At 35.3% G+C, this 23,379-nt stretch overlaps 1 protein-coding gene across 3 annotated transcripts in view; it reads left to right on the top strand.

Moving 5' to 3' along the window:
* LOC308642763 (E3 ubiquitin-protein ligase MYCBP2-like) overlaps positions 1-23,379 on the top strand; it is a 73,593-nt gene that overhangs the window by 24,303 nt on the left and 25,911 nt on the right. For all 3 annotated transcript variants that reach the window (XM_081282043.1, XM_081282045.1, XM_081282044.1), the window contains exon 2: positions 2,146-2,221. In XM_081282043.1, coding sequence (XP_081138169.1) covers positions 2,146-2,221 — 76 coding nt within the window. The remainder of the gene's footprint in view (positions 1-2,145; positions 2,222-23,379) is intronic.

Consider the following 23,379-nt stretch of genomic DNA (forward strand, 5'->3'; position numbering starts at 1 on the left):
CCAAAATTTATGTAAAATAACCCCATGTATGTAAAATAACTCTTCAGTGGATATTTCTGGCTAGAAACCCTTTAAATGATTTGTTGTTATCTACGAATCTAATCTTAATCCTCTTCTTATTTTGCTCTCTTATTTTGCTTGTCTAGAAGTAAGGTTTATTCTATTTCTCTGAATTTTCTCATTTTAACCCTCTTCTTTTTCCTTCCCTTTTATTTTCTCTTTCTCTCAAAATACCATTGAGTACTCTGTTCCAGGTGCCTTTCTGGACAAAGAGGATAGGCAGTGAACAAGATGCACATGGCCTCTGTATTGTTGGAGCTCATGGTTTGGTGAGGGTATGATGCATTAAATCATAATCTCAAATAAAATTACAATTATAGGTTATGAGATAAATTATAAAAAATTTTGAAACAAAAATGAAAAATGAATTGAATGTGCATGTTAGGGAACGTTACCCAGTCTATAGAGTTAGAAATACTTTCCTGAGTAAGTGACACTTAGGCTGGGGATTCAAAGATGAGTAGTGGGTAACAGGAGATGTGGAAGAAAATTTCAGGCAAAGGGGAAGCTTTTGTGAAAGCACCAAAAGAGCTCAATAGGTTCAGACAACTGAAGAAATGTCATTGTAGCTGGAGGATGTTGAACAAGTTAGAGAGGAATGTGGAGTGAAACTGGAGAGGTGGGCCAAGATTGGTTGCTGGAAGATACTTTAATCAGTGCCAGTGCTTTTAGATTTTATGTTAAGAGAATTGAGAAGATACTGAGTTTTAAATGGAGGGAAGTTCCCACTTAGATTTGTGATTTTTAAAGGTGACCTAGTTCCTATGTGAAGAATGGATTGAAGGGGGATAAATATATATGTGCAGAAGTAAGTTAAGAAGGTTTGTCAGTGGTCCAGACAAAAGATGGTGATAACTATATTATTAGTTACCACAGTAGAGATGCTGTGGACAGAATCAAGAACTATTAAAAGATATAATTGACAAGATTTTGTGATTATTTTGATTGGAGGAGAGAAGCCTGAGGAATTGTTAAGGATAAAATTTTCTTATGCTGGTTGCTCTTGTCTGTCTTGACATTTTAGTATATTAAATTCAAATGTCTTCAAAATGGACTTTCCCTACCCACAAATGACCTAGGCTTAAAACTCTTTTTCTGTCATTGCTTCTACCAGTTATCAGGTCTAAGAACTGGACTTCTTTAGTCCTCTAGAATTTTCCTCTCCTCCCCATCTCCTTGTAGTCATCTAGAATTTTCCTTTCCTCCCCATCTCCCTGTCTTCTTGTAGTTGTCCTATCCTTACCCCTTCACCGCTCTTAACCCCTTCTCTTTTTATCTAATAGCTATTGTATCCTCTTGCTAGATTATTATACTGTGCTTTCTATTCAAGTCTCTGAGCTCCTCCAGGGCAAGAACTGTCTTTTTCATTTTGTATCTTCACTACTTAGTAGTGAGTATCTAAGTGTGGTGAAAATAAAAATGTTAAGTGAAATGAAAATAAAATGTTTGTTTGCCTTGCCTCTTGTTTCTTCCACTGTAATCCTTATTCTTACCACCTTTCCCCCCTGCTTTCTTAGAGTCACTCAGAGACTTCCTTTTTCTCAAAAAATATTTTAGTCTTAAGGATGTGAGGTAATGAAAAACTCATTGCTGGATATACAAGTGTATGCGTTCAGGATTTTTCGTATATTAATTCAGTAAAAAGTGACTTGAGTTTTTTTTCTTCTTTTTTTCTTTTTGCTGCAGTGTAACTCATTCCCAGAGAAAGCAGTTTTTTTTTTTTTTTTTTGGGCGGGGGGGGGGGGCGTGACTGATGTTTATTAGCAATCCCCACTGTTTAATAAAGTTCTAAAAAGCTTGATTTGATACCTTTTTCATGTTTTATTTTTTGTAAAATTTGTTTTTGCAAAATTCAAATTTTATAATTATTTATTATTTAATGTATTTCCTAGCTGTCCAGTATTGCAGACAACTCAATAGCTATTTATTTGATAGTATCTTAATGTATATGCAGAGTATCCTGTTTCATGGAAAGTTTGTAAGTGAAATATTCAAATGTCTGTTTTGGTGATACCTATTTTTAATAGCTTTGTATATCCTTATATTAATGTTCATAATTATTTTGTCCACTTTTTTAATTTTTAGGAATAAGAAAATTTTAAATAAGAAGAAATTGAAAAGAAAACAGAAAAGCAAATCAAAAGTGAAAACAAGAAGCAAGGTAAAGTTGCTGGTAATTTATGGGGAATGAGGACTTTTTTCATATAATAATTTGAATAAAAATGACAGGATTTAAAAAATATGAGTATAATTAGCAAAACATTCTGCTTCTATGTGCTGAAATAATTTTGTAAAAACTTTTTATAATTTGGATCTGCTTTTACCTTCATCTTTAGTTTAGGCTGTTTCTTTACCAGTAGACTGAAAGTTATTAGTATCTGGGTGTGGAAAAATATTTATTATTTATTCTCTCTTTTTTTTTTTTTTTACGATACTGGGGATTGAACTCAGGGTCACTCGACCACTGAACCACATCCCCAGCAATATTTTGTATTTTATTTAAAGACAGGATCTCACTGAGTTGCTTAGCACCTCACTGTTGCTGAAGCTGGCTTTGAACCTGTGATCCTCCTGTCTCAGCCTCCCTAGCCACTGGGATTACAGGAGTGCGCCCACCATGCCCAGCCTATTCTCATTACTTAATCCGTTCTTTGGGGAACATATTCATAGTTCTTCTCTATTTTTCACTTTGACTACATGTATTTTAAATAGTAAATTTTTTTTATTGTTCACAACATTACAAAGCTCTTGACATATCATATTTCATACATTAGATTGAGTGGGTTATGAACTCCCAATTTTACCCCAAATGCAGATTGCAGAATCACGTCGGTTACACATCCACAATTTTACATAATGCCCTATTAGTAATTGTTGGAAAGGTAGCAGAATAAATAGTAAATTTTGGTTTGTGAGTTGGGCCTTGGATTTGGATTCATTATATTATGCCCTTCTTGACATGAATTAAGAAGACTCTGGGTGTGTCTATATTGTTCTGGCTTTTGACTGGTGATAGTTGTGCAAAAGAAAAGGCAATGTGGATATTTGTTTTAGGGGGAACCTTAGAGACTAGAAATCTACTTTTTTTCCATCTGATAGAGAAATCTTGTCTATAAAGTCTGTCCAGAGCCAACTTTCTATGTTTTAGAGTGTTTTCTATTAAATAGTTCTACTAAGAAACCTAGACAAGAGGAAAAGAAGAGTTGTAACTATGGTTTACTGAACAGTTCATATTGAGTTAGATAAATAGTAGTTTAGCTGGGTCTGCATAGTGTATTTAAGTTCTGGAGGCAAGTGTTTCCTGCTTTTTAAAATTAGTGTTCTTGCTATTATAATTGAACAAAGTCTACTTTGAAGTAGTAAATCAAATAAAATAAGAGTGGGGGATGGGATCTATTTGGTTTCTCTGTTTGAAAACAATCTGGATGCAGAAAATAATGTCATCAAATCTGTGCCTTCTTCTCTTGTCTATGCTTTCCTCTGATGTGTGCCTATGCTGGTGGCTGGAGGCTAAAGCTGCTGGCAGCTCCAACTTAATTTTCTTTTATTATGAAACATTTCTTTTACTGCTAGCAGAAAGTCTGGTAGGAGTTTTGATTGAACCCATCACTCATTTTGATCAGGGAGATGGGGTACTTTGGTTAGACTAAGTTAAGTTTGTAAGCCTGTGACAACCATAGTGAGTATACCATGTGGAATGGGGGAAGGCAGATATGTAATAGGTGTTGGGCAGGCAGATATGTAATAGGTGTTCAGTTGTATTACCTCTCATTACCTCTGGTTTTGGAATAGAAGAGGGAGGTAAAGAACTTTCTTAATATATAAAAATTCTAACAAATACACATCATTCAGATTCCAGCTTCTATCCCTTTTCCACTTTTTATTGTGTGCAAAGTCAGAGAGTAGCAATCTTTAACATTTTTTTCTTTCAAGGTTTCATTTGGTAATTTTCCTAAAGTGGGCAGGAAGAGATGGGAAATCAAGGTGTTTTATCCCCTCTAACTACTTTTGTGCCTGTTGTAATTCAAGTTGCTTTTCTTGTCCTCAGTGTTGGATCTTTTTTAAGAGTAGCTTTTAATAAGAGTGATATAAATAAATTCATTCATTTATTCTTCAAACATTAATTGTGCACTATGTGCAAACATTGGGCTAGGTATTTGGATACAAAAATGCTAAGAAGCATTTCCTGATCACTATAAGCATATGTAAAATTAGAATAATCTCCTTACAAGAGAGATCCTTAATCACAAGCTCTTTAGTCATATCTGCAGAGTTCCTTTTTTTATGTAAGGTGTCACAGGTTCTGGGTATTAGGGTGTTGATATTTTTGAAGGCCATTATTTTACCCACCACACCCCTCTTGTATATTTCTTGCACTTAGCTGACAAAATTCAGTCCTATACAAATCCAATATTTTCTCTTTCACTGAAGATCCATGTTCTGCTGAAGGGAATTCAAGACTAAATAGATAATATTAGACATTGATGATCACCAATCTCAAATGGATCTTTCATGTCCAGACTATTTTATTGCTTTTTATAAAATAGTTCTTCCATTTTTTACTGTGATTGATATGTTTCCCAATTTCCTTAAACCTCTGGTAAATTCTATGTTCCAGTATGTCTTCACTTTCTTTATTTTTTAAGTTATTTTATTTTATTTGTTCTAATTTGTTATATACGACAGCAGAATGCAGTTCAATTTATATTACACAAATAGAGCACAGTTTTTCATGTCTCTGGTTGTACACAAAGTAGAGTCACACCATTTGTGTTTTCATACATGTACTTAGGGTAATGGTGTCCGTCTCATGCCACCGTCTTTCCTGCCCCCATGCCTCCTCCCTTCCCCTTCCTCCCCTTTGCCCTGTCTAAAGTTCATCTATTCCTCACATGTTGCCACCCCCCCCATCTCTAATACGAATCAGCATCCTTATATCAGAGAAAACATTTGGCATTTTGTTTTTTGGATTTGGCTTACTTCATTTACCATGATATCCATTTATCTTGATTTTATTCTCTTTTAATTCTGAGTAATATTCCATTGTGTATATATACCACGTTTTCTTTATCCATTCATCTACTGAAAGATATCTAGGTTGGTTCCACAATTTAGATATCGTGTATCATGCTGCTATAAACATTGATGTGGCTGTGTCCCTGTAGTATTCTGTTTTTAAGTCCTTTGGGTATAAATCAAAGAGTGTGATAGCTGCATCAGATGGTGGTTGCATTTCTAATTTTCCAAGGAATCTTCATACTGCACCAGTTTGCAGTCCCACCACCAATGTGTGTGTCTTTTTCTCCACATCCTCGCCAACACTTATTGTTGTTTGTATTCTTAATAGCTGCCATTCTGACTGGAGTGAGATGAAATCGTAGAGTGGTTTTGATTTGAATTTCGTTAATTGCTAGAGATGTTGAACATTTTTTCAGGTATTTGTTGATTGATTGTATGTCCTGAGAAGTGTCTGTTCAGTTCCTCGGCCCATTTATTGATTGGGCTATTTATTTATTCATTCATTCATGTATTTATTTTGTGCTAAGATTTTTGAGTTCTTTGTGTTCTTTCTGATGTGCCTGTGGTAAAAATTTGCTCCCATTCTGTAGGCTCTCTATTCACTTCACTGATTGTTTCTTTTGCAGAGAAGTTTTTCTGTTTGAATCCATCCCATTTATTGATTCTTGATTTTAATTCTTGTACTATAGGAGTCTTACTAAGGAAATCAGGGGCTAATCATGATGAAGATTTGGGCCTACTTGTATTAGGTGCAAGGTCTCTGGTTTAATTCCTAGGTCCTTGATATACTTTTTGAGTTTTGTGTGTGGTGAAAGTTAGGGGACTAATTTCATTTTGTTGTATATGGATTTTCAGTTTTCCCAGCACCATTTGTTAAAGAGGATATCTCTTCTTTAATATATGTTTTTGGCTCCTTTGTCTAATATGAGATTCATTTATGTGGATTTGTTTCTATGTCCTCTGTTCTGTACCATTGGTTTACTGGTGTGTTTTGGTGCCAATACCATGCTGTTTTTATTGCTTTGTAGTATAGATTAAGGTCTGGTATAGTGATGCCACCTGCTTCACTCTTCTTGCTAAGGATTGCTTTAGGTATTCTGGGTCTCTTATTTTTCCAGATGAATTTCATGACTGCTTTTGTGTATTTCTGTGAGGAATGTCATTGGACTTTGGTTGGGATTGCATTAAATCTGTATAGTACTTTTGGTAGAATGGTCATTTTGACAATATTAATTCTGCCTATCTAAGAACAAGGTAGATCTTTCCATCTTCTAAGGTCTTTAATTTCTTTTTTTAGCATTCTGTAGATTTCATTGTAGAGGTCGTTCACCTCTTTCGTTAAGTTGATTCCCAAGTAGTTTATTTTCTTTATGCTGTTGTAAATGGGGTAGTTTTCCTTGTTTCCCTTTCAGAGGATTTGTCACTGATATGCAGAAATGCTTTTCTATGGGTGTTGATTTTGTATCCTGCTACTTTGCTGAATTTATTTACTAGTTCTAGAAGTTTACTGGGGAATTTTTTTGGGTCTTCTAGGTATAGAATCATATCGTTGGCAAGTAGTGTAAATTTGAGTTCTTCTTTACCTATCCGTATCCCTTTAATTTCTTTCATCTAATTGCTCTGGTCAGTGTTTCAAGAACTGTGTTAAATAGAAGTGGTGAAAGAGGGCATCCTTGTCTTGTTCCAGTTTTTTAGAGGGAATGATTTCAATTTTTCTCCATTTAGAATGATGTTGGCCTGGGGCTTAGCATAGATAGCTTTTACAATGATGAGATATATTCCTGTTTCCCTGGTTTTTCTAGTGTTTTGAACATGAAGGGGTGCTATATTTTGTCAAAATCTTTTTCTGCATCTATTGATGATCATATGGTTCTTTCCTTTAAGTCTATTGATGTGATGAGTTACATTTATTGATTTCTGTATGTTGAACCAACCATGCATCCCTGGAATGAACCCCACTTGATAGTGGTGTATTATCTTTTTGATATGTTTTTGTATTCAATTTGCCAGAATTTTATTTAGAAGTTTTGCATCCATGTTCATTGGAGACATTGGTGCGAAGTTTTCTTTTTTTGATGTGTCTTTGCCTGGTTTTGGAATCAGTATGATATTGGTCCCATAAAATGAGTTTGGTAGTGCTGCCTCTTTTTCTATTTCCTGAAAGAAATTGAAGAGTATTGGTATTAGTTCTTCTTTAAAGGTCTTGTAGAACTCTCCTATGTATCTATCCGGTCCTCTGCTTTTCTTGGTTGGTAGGCTTCTGATGGTGTCTTCTATTTTGTTGCTTGAAATTGATCTGTTTAAATTCTGCATATCATCCTGATTCAATTTGGGCAAATCATATGACTCTAGAAATTTGTCGATGCCTTTGAAATTTTGTATTTTATTGGAGTACAAGTTTTCAAAATAATTTCGAATTATCTTCTGTATTTCTGTTGTGTCTCTTGTGATATTTCCTTTTTCATCATAGAAGTTAATAATTTGAGTTTTCTCTCTCCTTATCTTTGCTAGCATGACTAAAGGTTTATCAATTTTATTTATTTTTTCAAAGAACCAACTTTTTGTTTTGTCAATTTCTTCAATTGTTTCTTTTGTTTCAGTTTCATTGATTTCAGCTCTGATTTTAATAATTTTCTGTTTTCTACTGATTTTGGTATTAATTTGCTTTTATTTTTCTAGGACTTTGAAATGTAATGTTAGGTCATTTAGTTGTTGACTTTTTCTTCTGTTAAGGAATGAATTCCATGCAATGAACTTTCCTCTTAGTACTGCCTTCATAGTGGCCCAGAGATTTTTAATATGTTGTATCAGTGTCTAATTTATCTCTAAGAATTTTTAAATCTCCTCTTCTGCAACCCACTCTTCATTCAATAGCATATTATTTAGTCTCCAGGTGTTGGAGTAGCTTTTATTTTTTATTTTATCATTGATTTCTAATTTCATTCCATTATGATCTCATAAGATGCTGGGTAGTATCTCTGCTTTTTTGTATTTGCTAATAGTAGCTTTGTGGCATAATATATCGTCTATTTTAGAGAAGGATCCATGTGCTGCTGAGAAGAAAGTGTATTTGCTGGTTGATGGATGAAATATTCTATATATGTCAGTTAAGTCTTTTTTTTTTTTTAACTGTCCTAATCCTGGAGCTTAAGATCCTTGAAAACAATAACCTTTCTGAAAGCAGATACAAGTAGCCAACAAGAGAACAAACAGCCTCGCCTGTGCTTTTTTTTTTTTTTTTTTTTTGGCATTGAGTTTCGTTTTGTTTTGTTTTAATTTTTTTTATTGTTGGTTGTTCAAAACATTACATAGTTCTTGATATATCATATTTCACACTTTGATTCAAGTGGGTTATGAACTCCCATTTTTACCCTGTATACAGATTGCAGAATCACATCAGTTACACTTCCATTGATTTACATATTGACATACTCATGTCTGTTGTATTCTGCTGCCTTTCCTATCCTCTACTATCCCCCCTGCCCTCCCCTCCTCTCCCCTCTTCTCTCTCTACCCCCTCTACTGTAATTCATTTCTCCCCCTTGTATTATTTTTCCCTTTCGCCTCACTTCCTCTTGTATGTAATTTTGTATAACCCTAAGGGTCTCCTTCCATTTCCATGCAATTTCCCTTATATAAGAGGAAAGGAAGTGTGAATCAGGCGGTATAGCGATACCAGATTTCAAACTATACTACAGAGCAATAGTGACAAAAACAGCATGGTACTGGTACCAAAACAGGCAGGTGGACCAATGGTATAGAATAGAGGACACAGAGACTAATCCATAAAGTTACAACTATCTTATATTGGATAAAGGGGCTAAAAGCATGCAATGGAGGAAAGATAGCATCTTCAACAAATGGTGTTGGGAAAACTGGAAATCCATATGCAACAAAATGAAACTGAAATCCCGAGAGCACCATGCACAAAAGTTAACTCAAAATGGATCAAGGAGCTTGGTATCAAATCAGAGACATGGCGTCTGATAGAAGAAAAAGTTGGCTGCGATCTACATATTGTGGGGTCGGGCTCCAAATTCCTCAATAGGACACCCATAGCACAAGAGTTAATAACAAGAATCAACAAATGGGACTTACTTAAACTAAAAAGTTTTTTCTCAGCAAAAGAAACAATAAGAGAGGTAAATAGGGAGCCTATATCATGGAGACAAATTTTTACTCCTCACACTTCAAATAGAGCCCTAATATCCAGAGTATACAAATAACTCAAAAAATTAGACAATAAGATAACAAATAACCCAATCCACAAATGGGCCAAGGACCTGAACAGACACTTCTCAGAGGAGGATATACAATCAATCAACAAGTACATGAAAAAATGCTCACCATCTCTAGCAGCCAGAGAAATGCAAATCAAAACCACCCTAAGATACCATCTCACTCCAGTAAGATTGGCAGCCATTATGAAGTCAAACAACAACAAGTGCTGGCGAGGATGCGGGGAAAAGGGTACACTTGTACATTGCTGGTGGGACTGCAAATTGGTGTGGCCAATTTGGAAAGCAGTATGGAGATTCCTAGGAAAGCCAGGAATGGAAGCACCATTTGACCCAGCTATTGCCCTTCTCAGACTATTCCCTGAAGGCCTTAAAAGAGCGTACTACAGGGATACTGCCACATCGATGTTCATAGCAGCACAATTCACAATAGCTAGACTGTGGAACCAACCTAGATGCCCTTCAATAGGTGAATGGATAAAAAAAAATGTGGCATTTATACACCATGGAGTATTACACAGCACTAAAAAATGACAAAATCATGGAATTTGCAGGGAAATGGATGGCACTAGAGCAGATTATGCTTAGTGAAGCTAGCCAATCCCTAAAAAACAAATACCAAATGTCTTCTTTGATATAATGAGAGCAACTATGAACAGAGCAGGGAGGAAGAGCAGGAAGAAAAGATTAACATTAAACAGAGACATGAGATGGGAGGGAAAGGGATAGAAGAGGGAAATTGCATGGAAATGAAGGGAAACCCTCATTGCTATACAAAATTACATATAAGAGGTTGTGAGGGGAATGGGAAAATAAACAAGGAGAGAAATGAATTACAGTAGTTGGGGTAGAGAAAGAAGATGGGAGGGAAGGGGAGGGGGGATAGTAGAGGGTAGGAAAGGTATCAGAATACAACAGTTACTAATATGGCAGTATGTAAAATTGTGGATGTGTAACCGACGTGATTCTGCAATCTGCATTTGGGGTAAAAATTGGGAGTTCATAACCCACTTGAATCTAATGTATGAAATATGATATGTCAAGAGCTTTGTAATGTTGTGAACAACCAATAAAAAAAAAATAATTGCTCTGGCCAGTGTTTGAGAACTATGTTGAACAGAAGTGTTGAGAGAGGGCATCCCTGTCTTGTTCCAGAATTTAGAGGGAATGTCTTCAATTTTTCTCCATTCAGAATGATGCTAGCCTGAGGCTTAGCATAGATTGCTTTTACAATGTTGCAGTATGTTCCTGTTATCCCTAGTTTTTCTAGAGTTTTGAACGTAAAGGGATGCTGTACTTTGTCGAATGCTTTTTCCGCATCTATTAAGATGATCATATGGTTCTTATTTTTAAGTCTATTGATGTGGTGAATAACATTTATTGATTTTCGTATATTGAATCAGCCTTGCATCCCAGGGATGAATCCTACTTGATCATGGTGCACAATTTTTTTGATATGTTTTTGAATACGATTCGCCAGAATTTTATTGAGGAATTTTGCATCTAGGTTCATTAGAGATATTGGTCTGTAGTTTTCTTTCTTTGAGGTGTCTTTGTCTGGTTTCAGAATCAGGGTGATGTTGGCCTCCTAGAATGAATTTGGAAGTTCTCCCTCTTTTTCTATTTCCTGAAATAGCTTGAAAAGTATTGGTATTAGTTCCTCTTTAAAGGTTTTGTAAAACTCTGCTGTATACCCATCCGGTCCTGGGCTTTTCTTAGTTGGTAGTCTTTTGATGGTTTCTTCTATTTCCTCAATTGATATTAGTCTGTTTAGGTTGTCTATATCCTCCTGACTCAATCTGGGCAGATCATATGACTTTAGAAATTTATCAATGCCTTCACTATATCTATTTTATTGGAGTATAAGGATCAAAATAATTTCTGATTATCTTCTGTATTTCTGAAGTGTCTGTTGTGATATTGCCTTTTTCATCCCGTATACTAGTAATTTGAGTTCTCTCTCTTCTTCTCTTTGTTAGCATGGTTAAGGGTCTGTCGATTTTATTTATTTTTTCAAAGAACCAAGTTTTTGTTTTGTCAATTTTTTCAATTGTTTCTTTTGTTTCGATTTCATTAATTTCAGCTCTGATTTTAATTATTTCTTGCCTTCTACTTCTTTTGCTGTTGTTTTGCTCTTCTTTTTCTAGGATTTTGAAATGAAGTATGAGATCATTTATTTGTTGTTTTTTTCTTTTTTTAAGGAATGAACTCCAAGCAATGAATTTTCCTCTTAGAACTGCTTTCAGTGTGTCCCATAGATTCCGATATGTTGTGTCTGTATTTTCATTTATCTCTTAAGAATTTTTTAATTTCCTCCTTGATGTCTTCTATAACCCATTGATCATTCAGTAACCTATTGTTCATTCTGCATGTGATGCATGATTTTTCCTTCCTTCTTTTATCGTTGATTTTCAGTTTCATTCCATTATGATCAGATAAGATGCATGGTATTATCTCCACCCCTTTATATTGTCTAAGAGTTGCCCTGTGACATAATATATGATCTATTTTTGAGAAGGATCCATGTGCTGCTGAGAAAAAAGTGTAACTGCTTGATGTTGGGTGGTATATTCTTTATATGTCAGTTAAGTCTAGGTTATTAATTGTATTATTGAGTTCTATAGTTTCCTTATTCAACTTTTGTTTGGAAGATCTGTCCAGTGGTGAGAGAGGTGTGTTGAAGTCTCCCATGATTATTGTATGGTGGTCTATTAGACTCTTGAACTTGAGAAGAGTTTGTTTGATGAACATAGCTGCACCATTGTTTGGGGCATATATATTTATGATTGTTATGTCTTGTTGGTGTATGGTTCCCTTGAGCAGTATGTAGTGTCCCTCTTTATCCCTTTTAATTAACTTTGGCTTGAAATCTATTTTATTTGTTATGAGTATGGACACTCCTGCTTATTTCTGAAGTCCATATGAGTGATATGATTTTTCCCAACCTTTCACCTTCAGTCTATGCATGTCTTTTCCTATGAAATGTGTCTCCTATAGGCAGCATATTGTTGAGTTCAGTTAAGTCTTAAGTTATTGATTATATTATTGAATTCTATAATTTCTTTGTTCAGCTTTTGTTTGGAAGATCTATCCAGTGGTGAAAGAGGTGTGTTAAAGTCACCTAAAATTATTGTGTTGTGGTCTATTTGACTCTTGAACTTGAGAAGAGTTTGATTGATGAACATAGATGTTCTGTTGTTTGGGGCACATATTTTTGAAATTGTTATGTCTTGTTGATGTGTGTGGTTCCCTTGAGCAGTATGAAATGTCCTTCTTTATCCAGTTTTGTTAACTTTGGCTTAAAGTTTACTTTATTTGATATAAGGATGGAAACCCCTTCTTGTTTCTGCAGTCCAAATGAGTGGTATGTTTTCCCCCAACCTTTCCCCTTCCGTCTATGGATATCTTTTCCTATGAGATGAGTCTTGGAGGCAGCATATTGTCATTTTTTAAAAAAAATTAATCCAATCCGCCAGTCTATGTCTTTTGATTGGTGAGTTTAGCCAGTAACATTCAGGGTTATTATTGAGACATGATTTGTATTCCCAGCCTTCATGTTTGTTAATTTTTAGTATTTAACTTGACTTGGTTTCTCTTTTGATTAGTTTTTCATCTAGTGTAATACCTCCCTCTGCTGATTTTCATTATTGTTTTTCATTTCCTCCTCATGGAATATTAGGCCGAGGATGGTCTGTAGTGCAGGCTTTCTAGCTGTATATTCTTTTAACTTTTTTTTTTTTTTTAATCATGGAAAGTTTCTATTTCATTATTGAGTCTAATGCTTAGTTTGCTGGATATAAGATTCTTGGTTGACATCTATTTTCTTTTAGAGCTTGATATATGTTGTTTCAGGATCGTTTTTTAGCTTTCAGGGTCTGGGGTGAAAATCTGCAGGTATCCTAATTGGTTGCCCCCTATATGTAATTTGTTTCTTTTCTCCTGTGGCCTTTAAGGTTCTCTCCTTATTCTGTATGCTAGGCATTTTCATTATAATGTGCCTTGGTGTGGATTTGTTGTGATTTTGTACATTTGGTGTGCTGTAAGCCTCTTGGTTTTCCAATTTATTCTTTATGTTTGGAAACATTTTTTATATTAGTTCATTGTTTATTCCTTTGGTTTGGAACTCTATGCCTTCCTCTATCCCATTTGTTCTTTTTATGTTATCCCATATTTCTTGAATGTTCTACTCATGATTTCTTATCATCTTCACTGTGTGTTCTACATTCTTTTCAAGATTATATATTTTGTGTTTATTGTCTGGGATCCTGTCTTCCGAGTGGTCTAATCTGTTGGTGATACTTTCTATTAAGCCATTAATTTGGTGTATTGTTTCTTTGATTTCTAGGATTTCTGTTTTTGGTTTTTTTTTTTTTTTTAGAACCTCTATCTCCTTATTAAAGTAATCTTTTGCTTCCTGTGTTTGCTTATGTACCTCTTTATCGAAATGTTCTTTTGCTGCCTATATTTGTTCTCTTATATCATCCTTTAATTCACAGAATATTTTAATTATGTACCTCCTGAATTCCTTCTCTGTCATTTCTTCTGTTGTGCTAGCCATGGATTCTAGTAATGTAGTGTCTTGATTTGTTTGGGATACTTTTTTTCCTTGTTTTTATTCATGTTGTTCCAGTGTCTTCCCTTGTAGCACTGTGAATCCAAGACGTTACTGTTTTTACCCTATAGGCTTATAACCCTTGCAGTGTTCTAATACTTCTCCTTTGAGGGGAAGAATAATGTTAACAGATCCCAGTACTAACAACCTTAAACCAAATAGTTGCTATTAAGACATTTACAATTTTGTCACAATATACGGAAATGGTGAGTTCAGTTATTATCTACAATATAAACAGTCGGTTTGCAAAAGGTTTTATAGTTTCTGATGGTGGACAGAGAACAGAGGGTGATCTGTAGGATGAGATGTTGAGAGGGTAGGAGGTGAGGATATAGAGTTATTAGATCTTAGGAAGTGTGAAAGAGGAATCTAAAGAAGATGGTTAGTAGCAGGAGAAGAGAGAGGAGGTGATTTTGGGGAGACAAGTAAGTGGGAAGATTAATTAGAGTACATAAAAGAAACACATAAATATTAAGAAAAATAAAAAAATGTAAAAATAGGAGATAAAAGAATAAACAAAACAATTGTAATATCCCATTCAGACATCCCAGTCCTTAGTATCCTAATTCATACAAAGTACTTGGTTTCACAAATGTTGGGGATGTGAGGGCGGGAGAAGAGAGAGCGAGAAAAAAACAAACAAAAAAAAATGTTGAGGGAAGAAACCAGGATTGTTTTGTTCAGAGATCAGTATCTTTCCTTATCTTCTCATCCAACAGGTTGGGTTGGTTGTTGTTTGCTGATGTCTCCACCCTCAGGATGGTGAAGGTTACCAGGGTGGGAGGATTGGTCTTGGGTACAGGGCACCTGGAAGTGGGTTATGACACCATTGGCCCCTGATGGGAGACCCCACTGGGTCCAGAGACAGCCTACAGCCACAGTGCTGCATGCCACAGAGCTGCATCTTTGAACATACTGCATGATATATCCCAAGGATTTCCTTTGGGGCCTGCTCACGTGATGTAGGTGCCTGTGTTTTTTTTTTATTATTATTATTATTATTTTATCATCTGTAGGCCTCGCAGTTCCTGGTCTCTAATTTAGTCTCTAAATTATATCTCACTCACCCTCTCCCTTTCTACTTCCTAATCGGGAATCTTTCTCTCTGGAGTTCTTGTGGGTTGTGCTCTGGGTGCTGTGTACCTGTCTTGGAGAGTTGTTTTGTATTGGGCAGTCACTGTGCTGAGTTAGTGACTCTAGGGGAAGGAAGGAGTTGGAGACTATTGTACCTGCCTAGTCAGTGTTCCAAACTGAGAGTTGCCTCAACTAAAAATGGCAATGAAGGTGCCCCACGATGGCTGCTTTCAGTGATGAAGTTTTGGGTTGAGGGGGGACCTAGGCGGTGGTGTTGGGCAATGTTTTCAGAAATGCAGCTATGTGGCATGCAGCATTGTGGCTGTGGGCTGTCCCTGGACTCAGTGTGGGCTCTGTGGGGTTGGCAGGGCTGGCCTGGGCCTGCCTGGGCTCCCAGAGGGTCAGCGCAGCTGTCTGTCTTCACTTTCTTACAAGAGAAATGAAATGAATAACACAGGAAGCTTCCTCACCATCCTGATAACAAATGTATTTATATGTTAGGTTAGGTTTTGTAACAGCAGAGTTTGAGACAGGGATTTAAAGAACATACTTTTGAAAATTAACATAAATGCAAATACTATACCAGTCAAACTTCAGAACATTTCTATCATCTTCAAGGATTTTCTCATGCTCTGCTTCATTCCATTCCTTCATGCAACCCTGGCTCTAACAACCACAGATACATTTTCTGTCACTGTAGATTAGTTCCCATTTTCGAGAATTTAATATTAATGTGATTATACAATTGTTCCCTTTTTTATATGACTTCTTTCCAAAAATACAGTATTTGTGTTTACATTATTGCCTATGTCAGTGGTTCATTCCTTTTTGTTTTGCTTACTAGTATCTCATTGTGTGGTTATATCACATTTTGTTGATCCAGTCACTTATTGTTGGACATTTTGGTGGTTTTTCTAGTTTTTGGCTATTGCAAAGTTGCTATGAACCTTTATGAACTAGTCTTAGTGTGGATATGTGTTTTTATTTTTTTTTAGATTATTACCAGGAGTGGAATATTTAGATGGAATTTCTTTTGAGGATTTGCAAGAAGGATTCATAACACTCAGAAGCAATTTATACTCATAGCTAAGTTTTATTACAACATAACCATTAGAAAAAAAGATATGTATTGATGTCTAAGGAGTTATGGCACAAGCTTCCTAGTTCGTCCTTGTCTGGGCATGTAGAATATGCTTTTGCTCTGGCAGTGAACTACAGTGAAATGTGTGGAAGCATAGTTGAGTCTTAGGAACTCAGACTTTTGTGGTTTTTGTCACTTAGACGCATTCTGCTAAGCAGGCAGCCATGGCAAGTGAAACTCAGGTTTCATCATCAGTTTTGATGTTTTGCAAAGCAGTCTGACAGGCCAGGAGTTATGTTCCATTGCTCTAGGTGTTTATAACAAAATCATCTATCACTACCATAAAAAAAGTTAAAACATCCACATTCCCAAAAAAACCAACAAATAAACGAACTCACACTACATCTCAAAACCCTAGAAAAGGAAGAGCAAAACAACAGCAAATATAGCAGAAGACAAGAAATAATAAAATCAGAGCGGAAATCAATGAAATCGAAACAAAAAAAACCATTGAAAAAATTGATAAAACTAAAAGTTGGTTCTTTGAAAGAATAAATAAGATCGACAGACCCTTAGCCATGCTAACGAAGAGAAGAAGAGAGAAAACTCAAATTACTAACATACGGGATGAAAAAGGCAATATCACAACAGACACTACAGAAATACAGAAGATAATTAGAAAGTATTTTGAAACCCTATATTCTAATAAAATAGAAGACAGTGAAGACATCGATAAATTTCTTAAGTCATATGAGCTGCCCAGATTGAGTCAGGAAGACACACACAATTTAAACAGACCAATAACAAAGGAAGAAATAGAAGAAGCCATTAAAAGACTACCAACCAAGAAAAGCCCTGGACCAGATGGGTATACAGCGGAGTTTTACAAAACCTTCAAAGAAGAATTAATACCAGTACTTTTCAAGCTATTTCAAGAAATAGAAAAAGAAGGAGCTCTTCCAAATTCATTCTATGAGGTCAACATCACCCTGATCCCAAAACCAGACAAAGACACTTCAAAGAAAGAAAACTACAGACCAATATCTCTAATGAACATAGATACAAAAATCCTCAATAAAATCCTGGCGAATCGAATACAAAAGCATATCAAAAAAATTGTGCACCATGATCAAGTAGGATTCATCCCTGGGATGCAAGGTTGGTTCAATATAAGGAAATCAAATATTATTCACCACATCAATAGACTTAAAGATAAGAACCATATGATCGTCTCGATAGATGCAGAAAAAGCATTCGACAAAGTACAGCATCCCTTTATGTTCAAAACACTAGAAAAACTGGGGATAACAGGAACTTACCTCAACATTGTAAAAGCTATATATGCTAAGCCTCAGGCTAGCATCATTCTAAATGGAGAAAAACTGAAGGCATTCCCGCTAAAATCTGGAACAAGACAGGGATGCCCTCTCTCACCACTTCTATTTAATTTAGTCCTTGAAATACTAGCCAGAGCAATTAGACAGACAAAAGAAATTAAAGGCATAAAAATAGGAAAAGAAGAACTTAAAATATCACTATTTGCGGACAATATGATCCTATACCTAGAAGACCCAAAAGGGTCTACAAAGAAACTACTAGAATTAATAAATGAATTCAGCAAAGTGGCAGGATATAAAATCAACACGCATAAATCCAAGGCATTCCTGTATATCAGCAACAAAACTTCTGAAATGGAAATGAGGAAAACCACCCCATTCACAGTATCCGAAAAAAAAATAAAATACTTGGGAATCAACCTAACAAAAGAGGTGAAAGATTTATACAATGAAAACTACAGAACCCTAAAGAGAGAGATAGAAGAAGATCTTAGAAGATGGAAAAATGTACCCTGTTCATGGATAGGCAGAAGCAACATCATCAAAATGGCAATATTACCCAAAGTTCTCTACAGGTTGAACGCAATGCCAATCAAAATCCCAACGGCATTTCTTGTAGAAATAGATAAAGCTATCATGAAACTCATATGGAAAAACAAAAGACCCAGAATAGCAAAAGCAATTCTAAGCAGGAAGTGTGAATCAGGCGGTATAGCGATACCAGACTTGAAACTACATTACAGAGCAATAGTAACAAAAACAGCATGGTACTGGTACCAAAACAGGCGGGTGGACCAATGGTACAGAATAGAGGACACAGAGACCAATCCACAAAATTACAACTAATATTTGATAAAGGCGCTAAAAGCATGCAATGGAGAAACACAGATGGTGTTGGGAAAACTGGAAATCCATATGCAACAAAATGAAGCTGAACCCCTTTCTCTCGCCATGCACAAAAGTCAATTCAAAATGGATCAAGGAGCTAGATATCAAATCAGAGACTCTGCACCTGATAGAAGAAAAAGTTGGCTCCGATCTACATATTGTGGGGTCGGGCTCCAAATTCCTTAAGAGGAAGCCCATAACCCAAGAGTTATATACAAGAATAAACAAATGGGACTTACTTAAACTAAAAAGTTTTTTCTCAGCAAGAGAAACAATAAGAGAGGTAAACAGGGAACCTACATCCTGGGAACAAATTTTTACTCCTCACACTTGAGATAGAGCCCTAATATCCAGAATATACAAAGAACTCAAAAAATTAAACAATAAGATAACAAACAACCCTATCAACAAATGGTTCAAGGAACTGAACAGACACTTCTCAGAGGAGGACATACAATCAATCAATAAGTATATGAAAAAATGCTCACCATCTCTAGCAGTCAGAGAAATGCAAATCAAAACCACCCTAAGATACCATCTCACTCCAGTAAGATTGGCAGCCATTATGAAGTCAAACAACAATAAGTGCTGGAGAGGATGTGGGGAAAAGGGTACACTTGTACATTGCTGGTGGGACTGCAAATTGGTGCGGCCAATATGGAAAGCAGTATGGAGATTCCTAGGAAAGCTGGGAATGGAACCACCATTTGACCCAGCTATTGCCCTTCTCGGTCTATTCCCTGAGGACCTTAAAAGAGCATACTATAGGGATATTGCTACATCAATGATCATAGCAGCACAATTCACAATAGCTAGACTTTGGAATCAACCTAGATGCCCTTCAATAGATGAATGGATTAAAAAACTGTGGCATTTATACACAATGGAGTTTTACGCAGCACAAAAAATGACAAAACCATGGATTTTGCAGGGAAATGGATGGCATTAGAGCAGATAATGCTAAGTGAAGCTAGCCAATCCTTAAAAAACAAATGCCAAATGTCTTCTTTGATATAAAGAGAGCAACTAAGATCAGAACAGGGAAGAAGAGCACGAGGAAAAGATTAACATTAAACAGAGACGAGTGGGGTGGGAGAAAGGGAGAGAGAAGGGAAAATGTATGGAAATGGAAGGAGACCCTCATTGTTACACAAAATTACATATAAGAGTTTGTGAGGGGAAAGGGGAAAAAAAAAAACAAGGGAGAGAATTAAACAACAGCAGATGGGATAGAGAGGGAAAATGAGAGGGAAGGGGAGGGGAGATAGTAGGGGATAGGAAAGGTAGCAGAATACAACAGTCATTAATATGATATTATGTAAAAATGTGGATGTGTAACCGATGTGATTCTGCAACTTGTATTTGGGGTAAAAAAGGGGAGTTCATAACCCACTTGAATCAAATGTATGGAAGATGATATGTCATGAGCTTTGTAATGTTTTGAACAACCAATAAAAAAAAAAATAAATTAAAAAAAAAAGAAAAATACAGGACTAAGCAACCAAACCTGCAGTGTTAGTTCTTTCCTCACAGGTTGCATGGTAAATGTAGTTCTTTGAGAAACTGAAAAACTGCTGAGTATGGTGGCCCACGTCTGTAATCCCTGCCACTCAGGAGGCTGAGGCAAGAACATCACAAGTTCAAGTGATCCTTGCAAACTCAGGGGACTCTATCTCAATTTTTTTTTTTTTTTTTAGAGAGAGTGAGAGAGGAGAGAGAGAGAGAGAGAAAGAAAGAGAGAATTTTTAATATTTATTTTTTTAGTTCTCGGCGGACACATCTTTGTTGGTATGTGGTGCTGAGGATCGAACCCGGGCCGCACGCATGCCAGGTGAGCGCGCTACCGCTTGAGCCACATCCCCAGCCCTCTATCTCAAAATTTTAAAAAAGCAGGGAGGTCTGGAGATATAGTACAATAGTCGGGTGCCCTTGGGTTCAATCCCTAGTACTGGGAAAAAAAAAAAGGAAACTGAAAAATCATTCCAAAATGGTGGTTCATTTTATACTCTCAAAGCAGTATATGACAAACCCAGTGGCTTCACAGTTTTGCAAAAACATGGTAATAGATTTTAAGATCTTAGTAATTATATTTGGCGTCTAGGGGTTTCTCACTGTGGTTTTAGCTTTTCTTTAATGACTAATGACATGAACATCTCTTCATATGCTTGGCTATTTGTGAAATATCTGTTGAGATCATGCTCCTCCTTTTATAATTGTCTTCATGTAAAATTGTCAGAATTATATATCATAGATACAAGTACTTTGTCAGATATCTGTATTCCAAAACCTGTTCTGATTTGCTTTTTTCTTTCCTTATAGTACTTGAGAAAAACAAAAGTTTTATAAATCCAATTAGTTGATTTTTTTCTCCCTTATTATAATCCCTGTATTTTGTGTCCTAAGAAATCTTTGTCTATCCTAAAGTAAAGATTTTCTTCTTTACATTGCTCATGGAGAATTTATAGTTTTATCTAATATACTTAGGTTTGTGGTCTATCTCAAGTTAATTTTGGCTCTAAGTGTCCATGTTCATTTTTTTTCCCTTCACATTGATATTCAGTTGATTCAGCACCATTTTTTAAAGTTTCCAGTGAATTGTGTTGGCTTTTTTTATAAAAAAAATCAGTTTGCCATATTTGTTTGTGTCATTTTCTTGAATGTGGTTTGTTTAGTTGAGCTAGGTTTGTCTTTATATAATAAGTCTAGAAATCAGGTAGTATGTCTTTCAACTTTGGTTTCTTCCTAATTGCTTAGCTACTGCTATAGCTTAGATACTTTAATGCCCTCCAAAGACCCAGGTGTTAAAGGCTTGGTTCCCAGGGTGTTGCATATATATATGGTGAATTACATTTATTGATTTGTGTATACCGACCTTATATCCCTGGGATGAAACCCATTTGATGATGATGTAGTATCTTCTTGATGTGTCTTTGAATGTGGTTTGCTAATATTTTATTAAGGATTTTTGCATCTATGTTTATCAGAGATGTGGATCTGTAATTTTCTTTCTTTTGTCTGGTTTTGGTATCAGGATTATACCAGCTTTGTTGAATGTATTTGAGAGTATTTCTTCCCTTTCTATTTCATGGAATAATTTGAACAAGACTGTGTTCTCTAAAGGTATGGTAGGGTTCTGCCGAGAATCCATCTGGTGTTGAGCTTTTCTTTTTTGGAAGGTTTTTAATTGTTGATTCAATTTTATTTGTGATATTGTCTATTGTATCTTCCTGTTTTAAATTGGGCAGGTCATATATATCTAGAAATTTGTTGACATCTTCTAGATTTTCCAGTTTATCAGAGTATAAATTTTCAAAATAATATCTAATGATCTTCTGGATTTTAGAAGTGTCTGGTGATACTTCCTTTTTCATCTCTAATTTTGGTCTTATCTCTCTTTTGTTTGTTTGCGAAGGGTTTATCAATTTTGTTTATCTTTTCGAAGAACCAACATGTTGTTGCATTTATCCTTTGTAATTTTTTAATTCTCAATTTCATTAATTTTGGATTTGACCTTAATTATCTCCTGTCTTCTATTGATGTTGGCATTAGTTTGTTCTTCCTTTTCTAATGCCCTAGGCATAGCATTATTAAATTATCATTTTGGGATCTTTCTGGTTTTTGTTTTTTTTTGTTTTTAGCATAGGCACTCAGTGCTATAAGTTTTTCTTAGAACTGCTTTTATACTATTCCATAGATTTTTAATATGTTTTATTTCTGTTTTCATTTGTTTCTAAGAAATTGCTTGATTTCTTTTATTTCTTCTATGTTCCATTTGTTCTTTAAAAGAATATTTTTTAATCTCTATGTGTTTATGTGTTTTCTGTACTTTTATTTTTTATACATGCTTCCCAAGTCCTAGTATAGTACTTGGTTTCTGGTCCTGGTTCTTCTCATTCTTTAAAAACTCAGGGTAAGATTTCTGAATAAACCTGGTGTATTAACCACTTTCACCTCCATTTCCATGGAGTGAAGTTTTCTGTTACTTGGAAGTATAGTACAGCAGCAGGATCTCTACTCTGTGAACTTGTAGTGTCCCGATCACTTCCCACTTATTTTAGAGAAAGAGGGAGCAAGGAATAGCAGTAGTGTTAGCAACTGAAGTATAGCCTTAAAATAAGTGTCTGCTATCTACTTTAACATCTATAACACTAATTACCACTTGGAGAGGTATTGTGGTCAGTATTTGACATTAGCACTGGCAATAAATAACTGTGTACTAGAGGAGACGTTGAACAGCAGGCATCTACAATATATCGTGTAGTCACAGCAACATGAATGGGGTAGGAATTACATAAACTATATAATTCTTTCAGTTAGTGAAAATTACTGATCCTTAAGTGAAGAGAAAATAGAGTGGAAAGGCAAGAGAAGGTTTAAAATATTGAAAAAGTGAACAAGATGGAAAAGGAGAGAAGGTGGTATGATGGCTGTAAAGGAGGAGGAATGACAAATAGCTAAAAGTAAACAAAGAGAGGAAGATGGGATGGGAAAATTTGGCTGTTAATAGATGTAGAAAGAGAAAGGGGAAATAAGAAGAACAAAACCCAAAGTATTAACAAGCAAATAACTCAAGCCCATGTAAAATTTTACCCTTCCAGATGTTAAACCAAGGCTAAATAATAAACACATGAAGAAAAAAGCAATTAAAATGAAAGAAAAATGATATGTGTACTGTATTTTATTTTAATTTAATTTTCGTAATGATTAATGATGCTTATCTCTTTTTATGAGCTTATTTTTGTTCTCTTAATCTTTGGTAATGATTCAAGTGTTTTGTCCACTTTCTAACTGGACTCTTTTGTTTTTACTGTTGAGTTCCAGGCATTATGTATTCTGAGTACTAATTCTTTATTGGATATGTATTTGCAAATATTTTTTTCTTGTCTGTGACTTAATGCTATTATTTTAAAATGACATTTAAAATTGTTCATGCATTGTATATGGTTATATTACATGTTTTTATGTACTGATCTTGCATCCTGTGACTTTGCCTAATCCACATATTACTTCTAGAAGCTTTTATTTTTATTTTATTTTTCTTTTTTGAAGATTCCTTAAGATTTTCTACAA

Source organism: Spermophilus citellus (genome assembly GCF_964194105.1).
Source record: "Spermophilus citellus genome assembly, chromosome: 1".
Classification (NCBI taxonomy): Eukaryota; Metazoa; Chordata; class Mammalia; order Rodentia; family Sciuridae; genus Spermophilus; species Spermophilus citellus.